Source organism: Amphibalanus amphitrite, unplaced genomic scaffold, assembly GCF_019059575.1.
Source record: "Amphibalanus amphitrite isolate SeventyFive unplaced genomic scaffold, NRLGWU_Aamphi_draft 000014F_arrow, whole genome shotgun sequence".
In the NCBI taxonomy this organism is placed as follows: domain Eukaryota; kingdom Metazoa; phylum Arthropoda; class Thecostraca; order Balanomorpha; family Balanidae; genus Amphibalanus; species Amphibalanus amphitrite.
The window spans coordinates 518,674-538,049 of NW_024881510.1; the positions used below are offsets into that span (position 1 = coordinate 518,674).

Genomic DNA, 19,376 nt, shown 5'->3' on the forward strand with positions numbered 1-19,376 from the left:
AAATATGAGACCCCTGGTCGAATAAAAGACCCCTGGATAAATAGGAGACCCCCTAGACAAATAGGAGGTCCTCTGTAACAGTAGGAGGTTCTCTGTACGTACAAATAGGAGAACGGCGCTCGACCTGTAGAAGCTCAGCTGTATGTACAAAAAGGAGGCTCTCTGTGCAAGTAGTCGAAGTAGGAGGCTCTCTGTACTGTACCTACAAATAAAAGGCTCCCTGGGCAACTTAGATGCTACACAAATCTGTCACCTATAAAAAGCGGGACTCTGTTGGAGTACCTGTTTGAATAAATTATTGTCCTGATATTCAAATTATTTAATCCTCGCCCGCACATGGGGGGGGGCAGTGGTTGTCACTCCCCCCCCCCAGGTAGTTTTTTCTGCTCTGCGCTCAACATTTTGATTGCTAGAAGCCGGATGTTTCGTATAGCTGCTTCTCTATCCTTTCTTAGCGTCCACTGAAAATTTCAAGTTTCTGTGGTTTTTTGGTTTCGGAGATACTGATATGACCTTATTCTTCAGGTGATGTCATAGCCCAAATGACAAATACCCAATACCTATCTTGCGTTGGCTATGGGTCTTGTGAGCTTTTGACACTTTGATTTCGGCCTTTTTGCCAGTCTTACCTCCCACCTATCATGGAACATGTTCGATGATGTAGAGATGCCAGGGTCAGGGTCAAGGTCAACCTAGGTCGTCTAAAATATTGCGTTTTAGGCAAGTTGAATTTACTTTCGTGAAGTTTCATTGACTGTATTTTTGGCAAAAGCTTCTCAGTTCATGATCTCATGTAATATGGACACATTCACAATCGGTGCAAACATCAGTATACACACAGACACGCACAGACATACAAACACATATCATTGACCTTGACCTAACTTGACCTGAAATGACCACAGCCAGCAAAAACCTAGTCGGATAGTGTGACAAAGAGGTTCTAGCTGGCTTGGCACCACAATACGGCAGCGTCATCGGTATATGATGAGCAGCACACGTGATATTCCAACGGGCAACGGTGAGCCCAAACAGCAACATTCTTTAGTTTGACCTGACCTGGAAGGTCAATGACTGACCTGATGAGATAAAATTTGGTATCATTGGATTCGTCTCTTCCCAAAAAATATGTTGCTCTTGACCGCGAAGCCTAAAATCTTGTAAGAAAAAAATTGTGGTGATGTAGAATAAAATACCTACACAAGCAGCGGACCAACCCATCATATACCGATGACGCTGCCGTATTAGTGCCAAGCCAGCTAGAACAGCTCCTTGTCACACTATCCGACTAATTTGCTGGCTATGGTCATTTCATGTCAAATTAGGTCAAGGTCAATGATATGTGTTTGTATGTCTGTGTATGTCTGTGTATGTACTGATGTGTGCACAGATTGGTTTGTGTTTCCCTATAACATGATATCATGAACTGAGAAGCTTTTACTAAACATGCAGTCAAAGAAACTTCACGAAAAGTAAATTCAGCTTGTCTAAAACGCAATAGTTTCAGATGACCTAGGTTGACCTTGACCCTGACCCTGACATCTGTACATCGCAAAACAACATGTTCAATGATAGGTGGGAGGTAAGACTGGCAAAAAAAGCCGAAATCAGGGTGTCAAAAGCTCACAAGGCCCATAGCCAACGCAAGATATTGGGTATTCGTTATTTAGGACATGACATGACCTGAAGAACAAGGTCATATCTCCAAACCCCAAAGCCACAGAAACTTGAAATTTTCAATGGACGCTGAGAAAAGACAAAAAAGCAGTTATACAAAAAAAAATCAGGTTTCTACCTTTAAAAATGTTCAGTGTAGAGCAGAACAACTAACTTGGGGGTGGCAACCATCCCCCCAGGTGCGGGCGAGGGTTAACCCTCACACTTTCTGGGGTCGACTAGATTCGTTGTGCAATGCTGTGCCGTTAAATTATTTTTTTTTCTATAATAAAGGCATTTTGTTTTATTGTCGAAATTGAAAAAGCCAGAAATTTTCGTCGATTTCGGACGCCGCGGGGGATATTTACATACAATGTCACCCTGCTGGCCTGGATCCACCAGTAGGGTCAGGTGACCTACCATTTCTTTATTAAAACCCTCGCCGGCACAGGCCATTTTGCGTCCTTCGACGGCACAAGGGGGGGGGGGTTCGTACGACCCCAATTTGATACCCAATTTTAAGGTCCTAGGTCATCGGGTGACCTTCCAGGTCAGGTCAATGACTCGAAAACCGGGAAAATCGGGACCTGTTAGAAAGTCGTAAATTGTGGCTGCTATGTGGTTTTCCGGGGTGCTGATCACGAATATCGTGTTAGTTTTGATCAGAGATGATGTCTTTAAGCATTAAGACCAGGTCGGGTCAGGTCAGGTCAGGTCAACCGGTAGGGGTTGTGACGGGTATTCGAAATACGTGTCAACCGCCTCTGTGAGCTTGGTAACATGTTACGAAGGCACCAAAACTACTTCGTAAATGTTCAAATGGTTGCCAAATTCGAACTCAGCTCCAAAAACTAGCCTAGAAACATGTAAAACTCGAAAAAGTGAACCGAGGTCAGTGGTCACCCGAGGTCACCAAAGGTCAATGACCTGACCTGACCTTCAGGTGACCTTGACACCCACCCTAATGTATGGGAGCGACAGCAAATCACATGTTTGAACGTTTGAAACCACAAAAAGCTTGCAAACGCGCGGCTAATGTTAGCCGACATACGCCGAATCGCGATTCCGGCCAAACATGGTCTCGGAAAAGAGGTCGCAGGTCAAAGGTCATTGGGGTCAGGGTCATGAAATTTTCAGGGTAGGTGTAAAATTGATCAATGCGAGGGTACTAAAAGTTTCGTCGCGATCGGCCGCTTTTTACGCGAGTTATTCGCGAAAAACCTTAAGGGGGGTTGCATCACCCCCCCCCCCCCTCCTGTGCCGGCGAGGGTGAATATTAAAAAAAAAAATAGATCATGGCATCCGAGCTGTGACGAAAAATAAGTGACCTAAATCCGATGAAAAAACTGGATTTGGGGGTACCCTAAGTTTGGTTTCTGAGCCTCTGGACCCCCAGTGAAAATTTCTTAGAGGAGGCCCTGGCGTGGTTCGTAAATTACCGCTTCCGCAATTGGAGGCCCCTAATTGCTTGGAGGCCCCCACTAAATGGAGGCCCCCTTGGACGTTTGGGACCCCAATGGTGATGTCAAAGTTTCACCCATGCTGTAAAGATAGCTGCGTTTTCTGTGGCTTCCTTCATCCATCTGTGGAGCATAAATAGACGCCCGAGCCCACGCCGGCTGAGCGACAAGAACGTAGTGGAGGAGGATGGTTCTGGCGACTGAAGCCCCTGTCCCACCGAGCCACTGTCGACAGAGGAGGCTCCGCTGTTTGACCCGTGACGGTCCACGCCACACACAGGTGTGTGTGACCGGCTGTATGTGGCGATAGCGAGGGGCGATAACCGCAGCCGGTTATCAGGCAGGTGTGCCATATCACCCGCTCCTTCAGCCTCTGAGTCAGCAGTGAGTGCGCAGCTACTGAACATTCTGAAGCCCCTCCTCAGTCACATCCTAAGGCACGCGGTCAGGGCTGCTGCATCTGTACTGCAAGATACGCGCCGAGGATACGAATCGTTTGCGATCCGGATGGCAACAATGCCATCACCCGATCAGACACAGCGTGCAGGCTGTATCGCCGAGCTCCCGCCGGAAATGCACTCATAGCGAGTACCGTAAGAGAAGGTCGAGTGCCGGCATCAAGTGAGCGCCAAAGCGGAGGAAAGAGCTGGGACTTAGCACGCAGAACGGTGCTTACTCACGGCTCAAAGCCAACAGAAATTCCCAGTACATGGACCGTCGCCCGTGATTAGCTATGGCGAACTGTTGCTTGATAATCATTGAGCGTTGAGGAGTGGGAATCCTAGTGGCTTATGCCTGAAGAGCAAAGGTTTATAATTAGCATCGGTGTGGTGACCGATGGCGACGAGACAGATATTCTTATCAGCCAAGACTTCTTTGACTGTGAGCTGTGCGTGCCGTGGGCCACTGCGGACCAAAACGGGACCAGTGTACGGCTTGGATGAATCCTGTGTAACCGGTCAAGCAATTTTCCAATAACCTAACGTCTAGAGATGCTGACCATTGACCAGCTACGAAAGCACAGTGTCTCGAAAAATGACGTCAAATAACTTGGAGAGTTGCAATCCTCCAAGTTAGATTCTCGATTAGCAGTAGCGGTGGAACACCTTCAATTAAGGGGAGGCACTGCCGACTTTTGGTCCCATTCTTTCCATGCACGCCCATAGGGCTAATGTTAAAATGCCCAAATCAAAGGGGGGCAGGGTGCCCCGGTGCCCTCCCCGTTCCACCGCCTATGTCGATTAGAGGATTAGTGTGCGAGTAATGGTGAGGTGCAGAAATAAGCTACCACAAAAACGAGCGTATGATATCCAAGAACGGCCCTTAAATAGAATCCCGATATGCGCGAATGAGAAAGCCATGGCCGATTAAGAGCGATGCTGTGATCTGATCCTGCGACCCCGAACGGAACTGACGGTAGCTTGTATCAGATAGCTTTGAAATCGCCGTGTGTAAGCAATGTAAAACTGAGGTTATGGGGTAGTAACACTAACCGGGATATTATCGAAACATCGTGAGCAGAGCAATAGGCAAGCGGCAGAGTGATTTCACGCTGATCTATGCAGCGGACCATACGAGTGTAGTGTGCAGAGTGCAGAGAGTGTAAAGAGTGAGAAGTGCAGTGTATGTGCAATGGTGTTTCTGAATCAGAGATCAATTTTACCAATAAAAACAGCGGCTGCAGTTGTTTTTACTCTGAGACCACCCCAGCATTTTGCCGGCCACGCGAAAAAAATGACCGCTGATGTGGACAATATGAGTATGTTAGCCAGCCGCCAGCCAATATGTTTTAACATCAAAGATTGTTTGTTCGCTTGGTTGGTTTAACTGAAAGTTGTAAGAAGCAATGTTTTATTTTGTGAGTAAAACTGGCTTTTGGTCTGGCCAGGTGGAAGCATTTGGTGAGCTTATTTATAAAATGTGGCCTATATTGATATGTGTTAACTTGAACTCACCCAGTTTTTTACATTATCTGGGCATTTTATTTCTTATTTGTTTGCTTGATTTCTCACCAATAATTTGGTTGAGACCATGAAAATTGGTCTGATCGAACCGGCATGCTGTGTACCATTTGATTATAATAACTGTTTAAATTATACCACTGAAGACACCAATGGGATACCTCCGTTAACACGTTTATACAATCTTTTAGCAGCAATTGATTTGTGAAAAGTGTGAGTAATAGACTGTTAATAGACAGATGTTAGCACCCATTAGCACCCGACGATGTAGTCATTTTTTACAGTGCACATGTGTCAGGAGAGAATGAAGAATGACTAAGCCAGCCGTTGAGGGGACATTATTTCTGCGGGGCACATGTTTGTACTTACGGGGGCGCGTCCGAATCGACGCCACTGAGGTCCAAACAGACGTGCTCCTTGCTCTTGCCGTCCTCCTGCTTCCTTGATGATGGGCTGTGGGACAACAGAGAGCCGGCGTGAGTGCACAATGCATGGGATTGGAATCAACTGCATGGGTTGGGATGAAGGTGTGTAGGAGCATGGGATAAAGTTTAACAAAGAGTGTGTGTACATTTGATTGAGCTCATATACACATACACGGGCCTGACGTGGGAAGAAAGATTGTTGGTCAAGCAAAATCGACAGAGCGTCAAAAATTTGCCGATTTGTCCATGCTTTGACCACTTGTCGATTACTGGATATCTAGAAATCCTCACATTGGCATGATCAAGAAAAACAAATTGCCGTATCAACTATCAACTATCAGGTACTGCATTACTTTGATTACCGTCTAATGGCTACCACAGCCATCAGTCATTACTGAGCCCAGGAAGACACGGTCGGAGAATTTCAGGGTATCAGGGTAACCGGAGCAGACAGCGCGAGACAACTGTTCTCTCATGATCATACATTTACCATCTACACGAGATGCGCTGTTATGTTCCTGTCCCTCCTGATGCTAATTTGTTATAAATTTTAGGGCGCCCTACTTCAGACGTCATCGGCGCACAAGGCCATCTCTCCTTCATTTTCGCTCATATTCCTTTTGTTTCTTTGATAATATTGTGGGAAGCCAGCCAGTAGCGGCGGAACACCTTCAATTAAGGGAGGGGGGGGGGGGGGTAGGACTGCCAACTTTTGGTCCCATTCTTTCAATGCATGTGTAGTCATGTTGGTGATTTCCTATTCTGTTCAATTTAGTACTCTCTTCCCTTTTCGTCAGTGTTCATTATTTGCCGCGTTTAGACTTTATTTTGGGTTCTGTTTAATCCATGCCAATCTAGTATTAATTTTGTATTGTCATAATTGTTTTCCGTGCCATAGGTTTGCTCTGTATTTAATTGCAGCCCTAGTATCTTGAGTTCCGATGTTTTGAGGGCTCCGTTTCAACCGCGTGGTTCAGTCTTGGCCGTCTTGGCGTGTCTCGGCGGCGAATACAGCACAGCAGCAACTTGGTGTCTGCGGGGAGTCAGGTTGGCGACGACGGCACGTCTACAACTGGTGGCAGCTGGTGAGCCGTGTTCGGGCCCACGTCATCGTCTGCCGTCGTCTTCGACATGGTCTGGCTCCTGCAGCTGTTGTAGCCGCCTCCCTGATCTCCGGCGCTGGACGCGCCTCTGCGGGTGACCTCGACTGCCGACCGCCGGCCGCCCGCCGGCCGCCGCCGACTGTGCCCGGCCAGTCTGGCTCGAGCCGCCGCCCGGCGCGCTGCGCTGCGGTCCGGTGTGCCGCTGCGCCGCTCTGAAGCCGCGTGCTGGTGTTCGTCTTCGGATTTGTGCTGACGTGAGGACACCCAGCCCGCCTACGATGGTCGGTTAGTTGTGTGAGGGACGAGACTGATTTCATTTGCGGAGTTTTTTTTTTCTCTGTCACTTTCGCTGCCACCATGCCCTCTCAATCCGTTTTGAAGGCTGAGGCAGCCATTGCTGAGCCGGTTCAGACCGTAGATTCGGGGATTGCGATGCCACGCTTTGATGGGCAGGGATCTCTGAGACGGTTTCTTGATGATTTTGGGAGGTATGGGAGGCTCAGGGGATGGTCTGACGAGCAGATGTTAAACGTCTTGCCACTGTCGCTTGCTGGTATTGCCCGCGACGCCTTCGATAGCCTGCCCGCCGACCAGACTGTGTCGTTTCAGAGAGCCGCTGCAGGCTTGAAAGATGTCTTCGTCACAAAGACTGTGACTGAGCAGCACCTGACCTTGCGTGACCTGAAATTTAGCCCTGACGAGAGCCTCGACTCGTTCGTAATCAGGTTTCGTAAGCTGCTGTCTCTCGCGTTTCCCACGCTCACTGATGTTGGTCCCCTGATGTTCAGCCACTTCCTGGCAACTTTGCCAGCTGAACTGCATGCTGCTGTAATTGCTGACGGGATCTCGTCCTTTGATGGTGCTGTGAGTAAGGTACGCAATTTGATTGCTTCACAGACGTACCTGACACGGGCCCGTCCCAGTGTCGTCCACCGGCTCGACACGGACGGTGAGCTGGCTCGGTTGGCCAGCCGGGTGGCCGACTTGGAGGCCGCGGTCCGATCTGCTGCTCCTCCGAACCGTTCGAGCCGCACCCCTGGGCGTCGAGAGGGCGATGGCCCGCGGGTATGTTTCTGTTGTGGTGGACGCGGACACACCCGTGACCGCTGTAGATTGCGGAACCGAACTTGCTTTAGATGTCAGACGGTTGGTCACATTGCAGTGATGTGTCCTCAGTCACCTCAGTCGCAGGGAAACGCGACTGGGTCCGGCCGTCGGGAGCCGAGCGGCCCGCCCCCCGGCGACCGGACCGCCCCGACTCTGACACCACCAAGTCAATGACACTTGTGTCATTGACTTGCGTTCTAAACGACTGTTCGTTACTCCGACAGAAGTCGTTCGCTCTGTTTCCGCTCATGCTGTGTCCATTGGTGACGTGTGCCTCTATGCTGAGCGTGTGGTCGCCCCAGGCACTGAGGTAATGTTGAACGGGTTTGTGCCTAATACTGACTACCACGGCCCCGCCCTCGTTGAGCCCGTTGGTGAATTTCATGGATTGGAGGTGATTAGTGCTCTAGTGACAGTAGCTGGGTCCAGGGCACCGGTTGTAGTCCGCAATGTGACCACAGAACCAGTAACCATTCCCAAAAAACAGGCTCTGGCCCGCTTGGAAGTTGGCTTCGTTGAGCAGCCACATAAAGATGGAGACAAGTCTGACCCAGTCGTCGGACTGCAGGCTGCCCAGTGCGGCTCCGACCTGACTGATGCACAGAAAGGTAAGCTCGAACAGCTACTGAAGCAGCACGCTGAGATGTTTGATGGGCATGTTGGATTCACGGATCTTGTCACCCATGATATTGACACTGGTGATCACCCTCCCATCCGTCAGCCCCCACGACGGGTTTCGCCGCATTTGTCTGATGAGTTGCGCTCACAGATTTCTGATCTTGTCGAGCGAGGCATACTTGAGGAGTCTGATGGTGAGTGGTCGTCCCCAATATGTCTTGTTAAAAAGAAAACTGGCGCGTATAGAATGGTGGCAGATCTGCGCCGCCTCAATGCTGTTTCCAAGGTACCAGTTTACCAGATACCGAGAGTTGACGACTCGCTTGAAGCGCTAGCCGGCTCAGACACCTTTTGCCAGCTGCACTCAAAACTTTTTTACCACCTCCTGGAGGATTCATTTTCACCAAACCCGCAAGATAAGAGTATATTGAAAGGGTACCTCGCTGCTACCATTATGTGCATGGTAACGGTACGTGGTTCAATTGAAGTTATTCGCCAGCAAAGAGTGTTATTACCATGTAAATATCAATATTACTCTCGCAATCCTAGACATGACGAAAACTCTTTCCTCCTGGGTATCGTGGCTCGTGTGCAGGTGGTCGTTTCATGCGTGGATCTTGTTTACCCTCGTGAAGATAATATTTGAAAGAATATCAATCAGCCAATCAAAAACGAGATCGGCCGTTTGAAGGTTGAAGGCCGCGCGCATCTGTCAGTTGTCCGCCGTTGGTCTCCGAGGGAGGGTGTGAGCAGTGTCGGTGCGGCGCCACGTGGCCGTTGGTGATTGTGCTTGTGTGCTGTTCATCGCCTATAGAGCCTCTGCGGACATTTTATTGTAAGTACCGATGTGATAGAGCATTGCGTGCTGTTGAGTGGTGCTTGTTTGATCTGGCTAACAGAACCCCGTGCACGGCCACGTGGCAGAGTGTTGTAAGTAGGTACATACATTTTGTTGTGATGCATTTTGTTGGCGACTTAGAAAAAGCCATGCACTGTAGTGATGCAGTTTAATTATCCCACGTAGACGGGCGACAATCCAGGAACGCTGCCGTTCACTTCAAATGTTGTGCGCTGTGCCTTATCCAATTCGAGGGAGCTTTATTATTATTTATATTCAAGTATTCATTTTAAGTGTTCATATTTAAGTTGCATTCAAGTTGTATCGTAATGTTTATTTACCGCGTGTGCATCGCTGAATGCTTTGTTCACTGAAAACTTTTTTTTTCCATTTCCTGAAGGGTAAACCCGCCATAGCATGGTATGCTTGACACACATACGTTTTTTACCACCCTCCAGATGGTCAATTTTACTCTTTCATGAAGAGTAAACTCGTCAGTGAGGGGTAACGTGACACACAGACGTTTTTTACCATCTTCTGTATGGTAAACTCTTTTGATTTACTTTCGTCTAGAGGGTAACATTTTCGAAGTTACACGCCGTGGAAGGGTAACTCTTTAACTGACCCTCCTCTAAAGAGTAGCATGCCATCTACTCTGTGATTTACCCTCTTGCAGAGAGTATACCCTTTTGGCTTACCCTCAGTCAAATGGTAATGCTTACTCTTCCCCAAAGAGTTTACCCCCCAGAGGATGGTAGCTTGACACACAGACGTTTTTTAGCACCTTCCAGATGGTAAATTTTACTCTCTCATGAAGAGTTAACACGTCAGGGAGGGGTAACGTGACACACAGACGTCTTGTTAACCATCTTCTGTATGGTTAACTCTTTTGATTTACTCTCGTCTAGAATGTAACATTTTCGAAGTAACACGCTGTGGAAGGGTAACTCTTTAACGTGACCCTCCTCTAAAGAGTAGCATGCCATCTACTCTGTGATTTACCCTCTTACATAGAGTATATCCTTCTGGCTTACCCTTAGTCACATGGTGATGTTTACTCTTTCCTTTAGTGTAAACCCCCCAGAGGATGGTAACGGACCCACAGACACTTTCTTCAGAAGCTTCGCGAAGCTTCTATTAACCGGAGTTCATCAACAAAAACATGATTCAAGAGCAACAATATATTCGGCATTCCGTACAAACAATACGAGGGGTTCACCAGCCATGAACATTGTGAGACTCTCCACTTATTCATACGGAGTTATAACTCCGTATGAACATCGAATGAGACTCTCCACTTATTCATAAGGAGTTATAACTCCGTATGATTAAGTGGGGAGTCTCACAATGTTCATGGCTGGTGAACCCCTCGTATTGTTTGTACGGCATGCCAAATATATTGTTGCTCTTGAATCATGTTTTTGTTGATGAACTCCGGTTAACAGAAGCTTCGCGAAGCTTCTGAAGAAAGCGTCTGTGTGTCCGTTACCATCCTCAGGGGGATTTACACTAAAGGAAAGAGTAAACATTACCATGTGACTAAGGGTAAGCCAGAATGATATACTCTATGTAAGAGGGTAAAGCACAGAGTAGATGGCATGCTACTCTTTAGAGGAGGGTCACGTTAAAAAGTTACCCTTCCACAGCGTGTAACTTCGAAAAATGTTACCCTCTAGACGAGAGTAAATCAAAAGAGTTTACCATACAGAAGATGGTAAAAAAATGTCTGTGTGTCACGTTACCCCTCCCTGACGAGTTTACTCTCCATGAGAGAGTAAAATTTACCATCTGGAAGGTGGTAAAAAACGTCTGTGTGTCAAGCTACCATCCTCTGGAGGGTAAACTCTTTGGGGAAGAGTAAGCATTACCATTTGACGGAGGGTAAGCCAGAAGGGTATACTCTCTGTAAGAGGGTAAATCACAGAGTAGATGGCATGCTACTCTTTAGAGGAGGGTCACGTTAAAGAGATACCCTTCCACAGAGCGTAACTTCCGAAAATGTTACCCTCTAGACGAGAGTAAATCAAAAGAGTTTACCATACAGAAGATGGTAAAAAACGTCTGGGTGTCACGTTACCCCTCCCTGACGAGTTTACTCTCCATGAAAGAGTAAAATTTACCATCTGGAAGGTGGTAAAAAACGTCTGTGTGTCAAGCTACCATGCTATGGCGGGTTTACCACCCAGGAAATGGTAAAAAAGTTTTCAGTGTGGATATGAACAGCGCATACTTCCAGGTTGCCGTAAACCCCAGAGACAGAGATAAAACCACCATTGCCACTCCATTTGGCACTTATAGGTACACGCGCATGGTTTTTGGTCTGGCGGGTGCGCCGGCGACGTGCGCGCGGTTGCTTGACATTGTTCTTGGAGATTTGACCCCACGTGACTGCGTCCATTACTTTGACGATATTATTGTGCATGGTTGTGGGTTTGATGACGTAATGTCTAAGCTAGACAAAGTGTTGCAACGGTTCGAGAGTGCTGGCTTGACTTTGAACCTCGGAAAATGTTCGTTTTTCACAGACAGCGTCAACTTCCTAGGGCACGTTGTCTCTGCTCACGGCGTTTCAACTGATCCTCGGAAGGTTCAGAGAGTGGTGGAGTGGCCATGTCCTAGGACTCAGAAGGAGCTCAGTAGCTTCCTCGGGCTGGCTTCCTATTTCCGTAAGTTTGTGAAAAACTTCGCAGAGATCGCTGCCCCCTTGTTCCACTTGACCCAGAAGGACACACAGTTTGTGTGGACTGAGGAAGCACAGACCGCGTTTGATAGGTTGAAGGGTGCCCTGTCTGCTGCACCCGTGGTTTCGTTTCCCCGGTTTTCTGCTGGAGCCGGAAGGTTCCGCCTTGACACTGACGCGTCTGACCTGGGCATCGGGGCAACGCTCTTTCAGGAACAGGACGGTGAAGACCGTGTGATTGCCTATGCATCACAAAAACTGAGTAAGTCACAACGAAATTATAGTACGACTCGCAAAGAACTGTTGGCGTGTGTAGTTTTTACCCAACATTTCAGACATTATTTGATTGGTAAACGTTTTGAGTTGAACACAGACCACGCTAGTCTTAGGTGGCTACTGACGTTTAAGAACCCTACTGGGATTCTCGCCAGGTGGTTTGAGATTCTTTCCGGGTTTGATTTTGACATTGTTTATCGTCCTGGTGCAGAAAACATACCCGCTGATGTGATGAGTCGCTGTCCTCAGTCGCGTGACGTTGAAACTCAGACTGACGAATGTGTGAATGCTGTTTCGACAAATGCCTGGTCAAACAGTTTCTTGCGACACGAGCAGGACCAGGATGCGGCTATTTCTGAGATAGCCAGACATCTTTCGATGGGTAAGAGGCCCAGATCGTCTGCAGTTTCCCCAGAGACTGTTCCCCTCTTGCGCCAATGGCACCGATTGCGAATTGTGGATGGTGTTGTGTTTCGCTGTTTTCGGTCTTGTGCGGGTGGAGAGGACCAGCTGCAGCTGGTTGTCCCACAGCAGTTGGTTGCTGGCGTGCTCACTTCACTGCACGCTGGCCCAGCTGGTGGCCATTTTGGTGCCGAGTCCCTTACTCTGACCGCGAGACGTGAGTTCTGGTGGTGTGGTATGGAGACCACGATCAAAGAATTTTGCAGTCGCTGCGTGCAATGCAATACTCGCGCCACACCGGTTCCGCGCCCGAGAGCCTCCATGGGCGAACTATATTCCGACGAGCCGTTCGAAACAGTTTCCATTGACTTTCTGTGTGGTTTGCCTACCACTGCCCGGGGCAACAAACACCTTCTCGTCGTTTGCGACCATTTTACCCGATGGTGTGAGGTTTTCCTGTCCCCGACATGTCTGCCGCCACTGTTGCTGATGTTCTCGTGAACCAATTTATTGCACGTTTCGGTTGCCCCCGACGAATTCACTCAGACAATGCAGCCAACTTTTCGGGTTCTCTTCTTGCTGAGGTGTGTCGTCTGCTTGGTGTAGAGAAGTCCTTTTCTTCAGCCTTTCACCCTGAGGGAAATTCCAAGTGTGAACGAATGATGAGAACTATTCTTGACATGCTTGCAAAGTACCTGGATGCGAACCATACTGAATGGGATGTACACATACCGCTCCTCATGCTTGGGTATAGAGCCAAAGTGCATTCTTCACTAGGTCACTCCCCGTACTACCTGATGTTCGGTAGAAATCCGAGGCTGCCAGCGTCGGTGCAAATACAAGCACCCTCCACTGCGCCAAAAACTGTCACTATCGCTGACTACTTGTCAAAGCTGACTGAACGAATTAAGCTTTCGCACAAAGTCGCGCTTGAGGCCTCAAACAGACGCCACGCGCGCAACAAACGACTGTTTGACAAGAAACTGACCACGTATAGTTTCCAGGAAGGTGACCCTGTGTACCTTTTCAGGAGTGTGGCAAAGAGTGGCCAGTATTACAAATTCATCAGGCCATGGAAACCGGCTGTGATCGTCAAAAACCTGTCCGAACTGAATTACCGGGTGAGGTTGTTGGGAGGAAAAAAGTCTGTCGTTGTTCACCACAATAGACTGAAACCTCGTGATGATGACCCATCAGTCCCTGTCGCAGCCCCAAATATGTCGATTCCCAGTACTGTGGTGTCCCCCTGCACAGAGACTGATGTACAGCTGCCGTCTCGACCGTCTCCGTTGCCGCGCTTTGCGGCGCTGGGTGGCGACTCCTACCTGCCGCCTTTCCGCGGAAGGGCAGACAGTGGACCTGCGACTGAGGCTCTTCCTGACCGTGATGGGGAAGTGGGTGAGCCTCTGGTGAGTGATGTTGCCACCCCCGGTGTGCCAGGACCCGTGGTTCCGGTGCCCACTCTGCGGCGCTCTGAGCGAGTGCCGCGACCTCCGGACAGATTTTGCCCTTGATTAGTTGAGCCTGCTGAGTGAGGTGAGCACCAGCAACTAACAGTTCTGCCTTGTGCGCTACAAGAGTTTTGATCGATGACTATTTGACTGTTGTCGTTGTGGGTGCATCGTTTGGTAATGTCGTAGCAGGTCTGGCGGGGACGCCCGTCTGGTCGTTCTGTGGAACGGAACATGCAGTGTGACATAACGTGTAGCCTTCGTGACGTTTCAGTTGGGTCGTTTTCGTTCGAACGGAACAGTGTGCCGCTGGATTGGTTGTTGTGCTTAACGCTTTTATTTTCCCAGTTACGTCTGTCGGCCGTGTGTCCGCGGCCGTGCTGTCCGCGGCCGTGCTGTCCGCGGCCGTGCTGTCCGCGGCCGTGCTGTCCGCGGCCGTGCTGTCCGCGGCCGTGCTGTCCGCGGCCGTGCTGTCCGCGGCCGTGCTGTCCGCGGCCGTGCTGTCCGCGGCCGTGCTGTCCGCGGCCGTGCTGCCCGCGGCCGTGCTGTCCGCGGCCGTGCTGTCCGCGGCCGTGCTGCCCGCGGCCGTGCTGTCCGCGGCCGTGCTGCCCGCGGCCGTGCTGCCCGCGGCCATGCGGTCTGCGGCCGTGCTGTCCGCGGCCGCGCTCTGCGGTGAGAGTGCGCCGCGCGCTGCGGCGAGGGTGCGCCGCGCGCTGCGGCGAGGGTGCGCCGCGCGCTGCGGCGAGAGTGCGCCGCGCGCTGCGGCGAGAGTGCGCCGCGCGCTGCGGCGAGAGTGCGCCGCGCGCTGCGGCGAGAGTGCGCCGCGCGCTGCGGCGAGAGTGCACCGCGCGCTGCGGCGAGGGTGCGCCGCGCGCTGCGGCGAGGGTGCGCCGCGCGCTGCGGCGAGAGTGCGCCGCGCGCTGCGGCGAGAGTGCGCCGCGCGCTGCGGCGAGAGTGCGCCGCGCGCTGCGGCCTGTGGTACTTTGATACTCGTGTGTCAGTGATGTGTTGCTGTGTTCGTATCTGAGTTGGTTTCACCGTTGAATGTCTGCTATTTTGTTGAGAGGGTCGGATGTAGTCATGTTGGTGATTTCCTATTCTGTTCAATTTAGTACTCTCTTCCCTTTTCGTCAGTGTTCATTATTTGCCGCGTTTAGACTTTATTTTGGGTTCTGTTTAATCCATGCCAATCTAGTATTAATTTTGTATTGTCATAATTGTTTTCCGTGCCATAGGTTTGCTCTGTATTTAATTGCAGCCCTAGTATCTTGAGTTCCGATGTTTTGAGGGCTCCGTTTCAACCGCGTGGTTCAGTCTTGGCCGTCTTGGCGTGTCTCGGCGGCGAATACAGCACAGCAGCAACTTGGTGTCTGCGGGGAGTCAGGTTGGCGACGACGGCACGTCTACACATGAACGCCCATATGGGCTAATGTTAAAATAAAATGTCAAAATCAAAGGTTGGCACGGTGCCCCGGTGCCCTCCCCGTTCCGCCGCCTATGAAGACAGCCCAATTTTCCTGTACCTCTCACTTCAACACAGCAAAACATTACGGTGGGCAGGTATAGGTTAATTTTTGTTCGACCTTGGCCGCTGCCCCTCAGTAGCCCTGTGACGTCAGCGTCTGGCGCCGGACTGTATCTCCGCAGCGTGGCCTCAGGTCAAAGACGCGTCGGTCGTTCAGGCGAGGACAAAAACGTCCCAGTCAGCGCCCACCCAGAATAGACCGGCCTCCACCGAGCCGCGTGGGAGCCAACCGGGAACGCTGGGTATGATCTGACAGCGCGCGGAGAGGACACGCGACCTTGAGCGGGACCACAGTCTGCCAGGCCCAGGACCAATCACCTAGGACCACAGCACAGTCACCCGGGACCAGTCAGCCGGGACCACAGTCAGCCGGGACCATAGTCAGCCAGGACTACAGTCAGTCAGGACCACAGCTACCTATAGGACTAGATTCAGACGGGACCACAGTCACCTACGACCATAGTCACCCAGGACTTCATACAGTAGCCCAGGGCTAGATCATCCATTTACCAATGAATCCAGAAGTTTCTCTAAAAATCAAAAATCAATTTTTAAGGCGATTCTGCGAGGTTCGCACTGTGATATCTTTGTCTGTTACAGTTAAGGGTCCCGACGAAATATTTTTTCTGTCTTATAGCGGCTCCAGGAACTACGTTTCCTCTCGCTTGACTAGTTCAGGATTTTTGTGTGCTTCATTTGTCAATTATAATAGTTGCCGTACTTACGCATTTCTGGTAAGTACGGCATGGATTTGAACAATACGTATATAGAGAACCACAACAGCGCAAGCTGATTGGCGGCCAGATAACAGCTGATTGCGATAAGACTTGTCTCCTAAACTTCAACCATACGTAAGTTGTTAACGGGTCATATTGTATGCTGCATTGTATGTTTTAAAAACAAAGAGCTTCTGCTTGTCAGTGGGCGTTTTACGCGGTCGTAAACGTGCATAACATCGCTTAGATACCCAAAGCCCTGCCAGCCTTCCCAAGGTTGCTAGAGCACTTGACAATTCATGACGGAAAATATGACTATGTGGCTAAGCATCATCCCAGTTCCGATGTTCTTCCGATGAACATCTGAAGAGTCCAAGACTGCATATTGAGCCGAATGCACTACGTTTACAGGCTGGATATGCAGCTGTTTACCGTCTTTTGTAAGAGCTATGATGCCTTAAAAAGCTGACTACTGCTGCCAAACGTTTGGCCGATCATAATCGGTGGGTTGGACGGCGGGAAATGACGTCAGTCCTCCTCCGCCTTCGGCTGGGTGTACCAGTCTGCAGAAGGTTAGCAGCAGCAGAGTTGGCGCGGCGTCACAAATACATATGCAACCAGATGCAAGCACACGATGACAAACATACGATGCGTTTTGCTATTAGATCGCCACGGCTGTGTTTACTACAGGCAGGCAGCAGGAGCAGCAGAAAATGGCTGTCCGTGTTCAGCCGGATAGTTGCTGACGTCACCATCTTTAGCCTTGAGATTTGGGGTGGACGCGCTGCAAAAACGATGCTTGGATTTTCACCTCCAAAGATTGTTTCCTAGATCTGTACCTCATTGAAGGAGGCGACCGCGCCACTGCCAGGGCGGCGGAATGAGAGAGGACGGCTTCATGAAATCAGTGAATGTTCCCGATAGCAGGATGATAACCCGATGCAGTTCAAGGGGATGGGCAGACACATGTCTTCATCTTACCCTCCTCATCTTCCTTGATTTCTAAAATATATTGCTTTGCTTGTGAAGAAATGGACTGAACAGAACTATCTACTTCTTATAGTTCGGGCGTGACAGAGTGGTAACGTAGGACGTGCATTTAGCTAGCAGTGTTCGCGGGCTCGACGCTGGCCGAAGCTGTCGGTACTGAACCGCGCACCAGCCGTATGCTCTCACGACGGACCGATGCAGTATCCTGTGGCCTTTGGTGGATCTATCGCAGCTGATCCGCTGAAGCTGCCAGAGGCGGCCGCACCGGCACTGCGCGGTGGAGGATACTGTGCCGCAGTGCATGGCAGCACTGCGGCACGCCACAGTCGCTACTGCAGGCGGCCCTCCGCCGCCACAGCGCGGCGCGGCAGAGCTTAGTGGACTGCAGTGGCGCAGCACTTATAAACTTTTCAAACTCAGTTCACTGTGATGTTTTTACATTGCAATTAACTTCTGCACATGTAGTATGGAAAAAATGACACCTCATCTGCAACTGGTACTCTGCCTGCCGAAAACATTTATTATCAACGAAACATTACGTCGAAATAAGTTTTATCAAAAATTCAGGACTGCCGACTGCTAATCTAAATATATTCTTCTCCTCGAAACTCAAGGAAACTCGAAAACCACTCATGTCTCTCACTTTCCGCTTCCCCTCCCACGTCATTGTCTTTCATGGCATGTATGTAGGACGTTTTTAGGCAGTACAAGTTGTATAAAACTTGTACTGACCTGTTAAGAGCCTTTTCAGCAAGCTTAGCTCACAAGTCTAGTATCATTTTATTGCGACGTAGCGAGAGGTCCAATATGACGCACGCTAGTGGTTTACGCCCGTGACAATACAATGTGTCATATATTGGTCGGCATTTACTTTGCTTCATTCGGAGCTATATATGCCTACATTGGGTCACACGTCTCTATCCCAGCAGGATGTAATAGCACAGGTGGACCACATACTTTATTGGCTCACCAATAGCCGCTTTCACGACGGGCTACCTGGCGTATGCACCTAATTTTACCAAATTTGCACCAAATCTCTTTTAAAGGGACTATCCCACCTTTAACATGGGGTTTGAGTTGAGATAGCCAAGTTTGCGGCGAGGTTCAGAAACCACTGTCTATCTAGGTTGCAACTCCCGCGGCCTCTTGGTGTTGAAGAAATTCGTTCCCTTCATTTGAAAATGGGCCTTGTACAAGGCCCTATCTTCAACATGGAGCGACCGTTAGTGTGACGTCACCTCGTTTAGTCATTCTGTTTTAAATGGGTTTGTTCGTTGAAAAATCGCTTAAAACTTCGTCTGAACTTTGTTGTGGTGCCTACAGAGCAAAAAGAATCAGCTTTATGACAGTAATGTGGCCTGGGGAAGGAGGTAATTTTGGGCTGTGACGTCACATATTTGAAAGTTTGTGTTTGGAATATGGGAAGCCTAAGATGTTTAATGAAAAATAAATGCCAGAACCGTGTCCCTGGTCATCCAATCTATAAAGTCGGGCACAATTTAACTGGTTTTAACAACATTTTAGAAGGTGGGATAGTCCCTTTAAAATAAGTATCTTCGTATCATGACTTTATTTCAGTGTTTTGATGGAAAATAATGTCTGATAATTTAAAAAATGAGGTAAATAAGCATCTGTGGAGCCCAAACTGACAACTTTTAAGAAACACCTGAACCTATTTTGATCGAATCTGCACCTAATGTGTACCAACTGTGTACCAGATGGCCGATGTGAAAACAGCTAATTTGAACCGTTGGAAAGCGAGACATAGCATCGTTTTTCAACATCTATTGACTGGGCCGGTTGGTGTATCCCCAAACCGCAAGCGTATGTATTTCGGCAATGCTCCTATCGAGAAGAACCGTGTACGGATCTGGCATGAATCTAACAGAGCGTCTTTGATATACGTTACCAGAATGCCTAGATTCGTGACTTTTCTGTCGTTATGCTTGCAGTTGGATTTTTCTGCGACTGTATTGAAGGCGACAAAATAATTATATAGTGATAGTTGATTTCTAGGTGCCATTTAAGGTTCCGTCGAGGTCAAGGTCACGGAAGGTGATGCGTGATAGAGCCAGCTGGTATTCTACCAACTTTCAACCTAATTCAGCCATTGTGATTCTTCTAATTTAGCTATGCCGAGCACTGAGTATCTGAACTACAGTTTTCAC

The 19,376-nt window shown here is 49.3% G+C and overlaps 2 protein-coding genes and 1 long non-coding RNA gene across 5 annotated transcripts in view; 2 read left to right on the plus strand and 1 right to left on the minus strand.

Annotated features, from left to right (window-relative positions):
- LOC122384143 (regulator of G-protein signaling 20-like) overlaps positions 1 to 19,376 on the minus strand; it is a 58,401-nt gene that overhangs the window by 12,095 nt on the left and 26,930 nt on the right. For both annotated transcript variants that reach the window (XM_043371190.1, XM_043371199.1), the window contains one exon: positions 5,447 to 5,530. In XM_043371190.1, coding sequence (XP_043227125.1) covers positions 5,447 to 5,530 — 84 coding nt within the window. The remainder of the gene's footprint in view (positions 1 to 5,446; positions 5,531 to 19,376) is intronic.
- Positions 6,243 to 8,102, plus strand: LOC122384153. The gene is made up of 2 exons (XR_006256990.1): positions 6,243 to 6,890; positions 7,503 to 8,102. It is a non-coding gene; the product is annotated as an uncharacterized LOC122384153 (long non-coding RNA).
- On the plus strand, positions 12,986 to 15,339 carry LOC122384132. Of its 2 annotated transcripts, none has more exons than XM_043371167.1 (2): positions 12,986 to 13,935; positions 14,326 to 15,339. In XM_043371167.1, the coding sequence occupies exons 1-2, from the start codon at positions 12,994 to 12,996 to the stop codon at positions 14,962 to 14,964; spliced, it is 1,581 nt and encodes a 526-aa protein (XP_043227102.1). In that variant the 5' UTR covers positions 12,986 to 12,993; the 3' UTR covers positions 14,965 to 15,339. The 2 variants fall into 2 exon arrangements, with proteins under 2 accessions (XP_043227102.1, XP_043227113.1); XM_043371178.1 differs by having other exon boundaries at positions 12,986 to 13,647.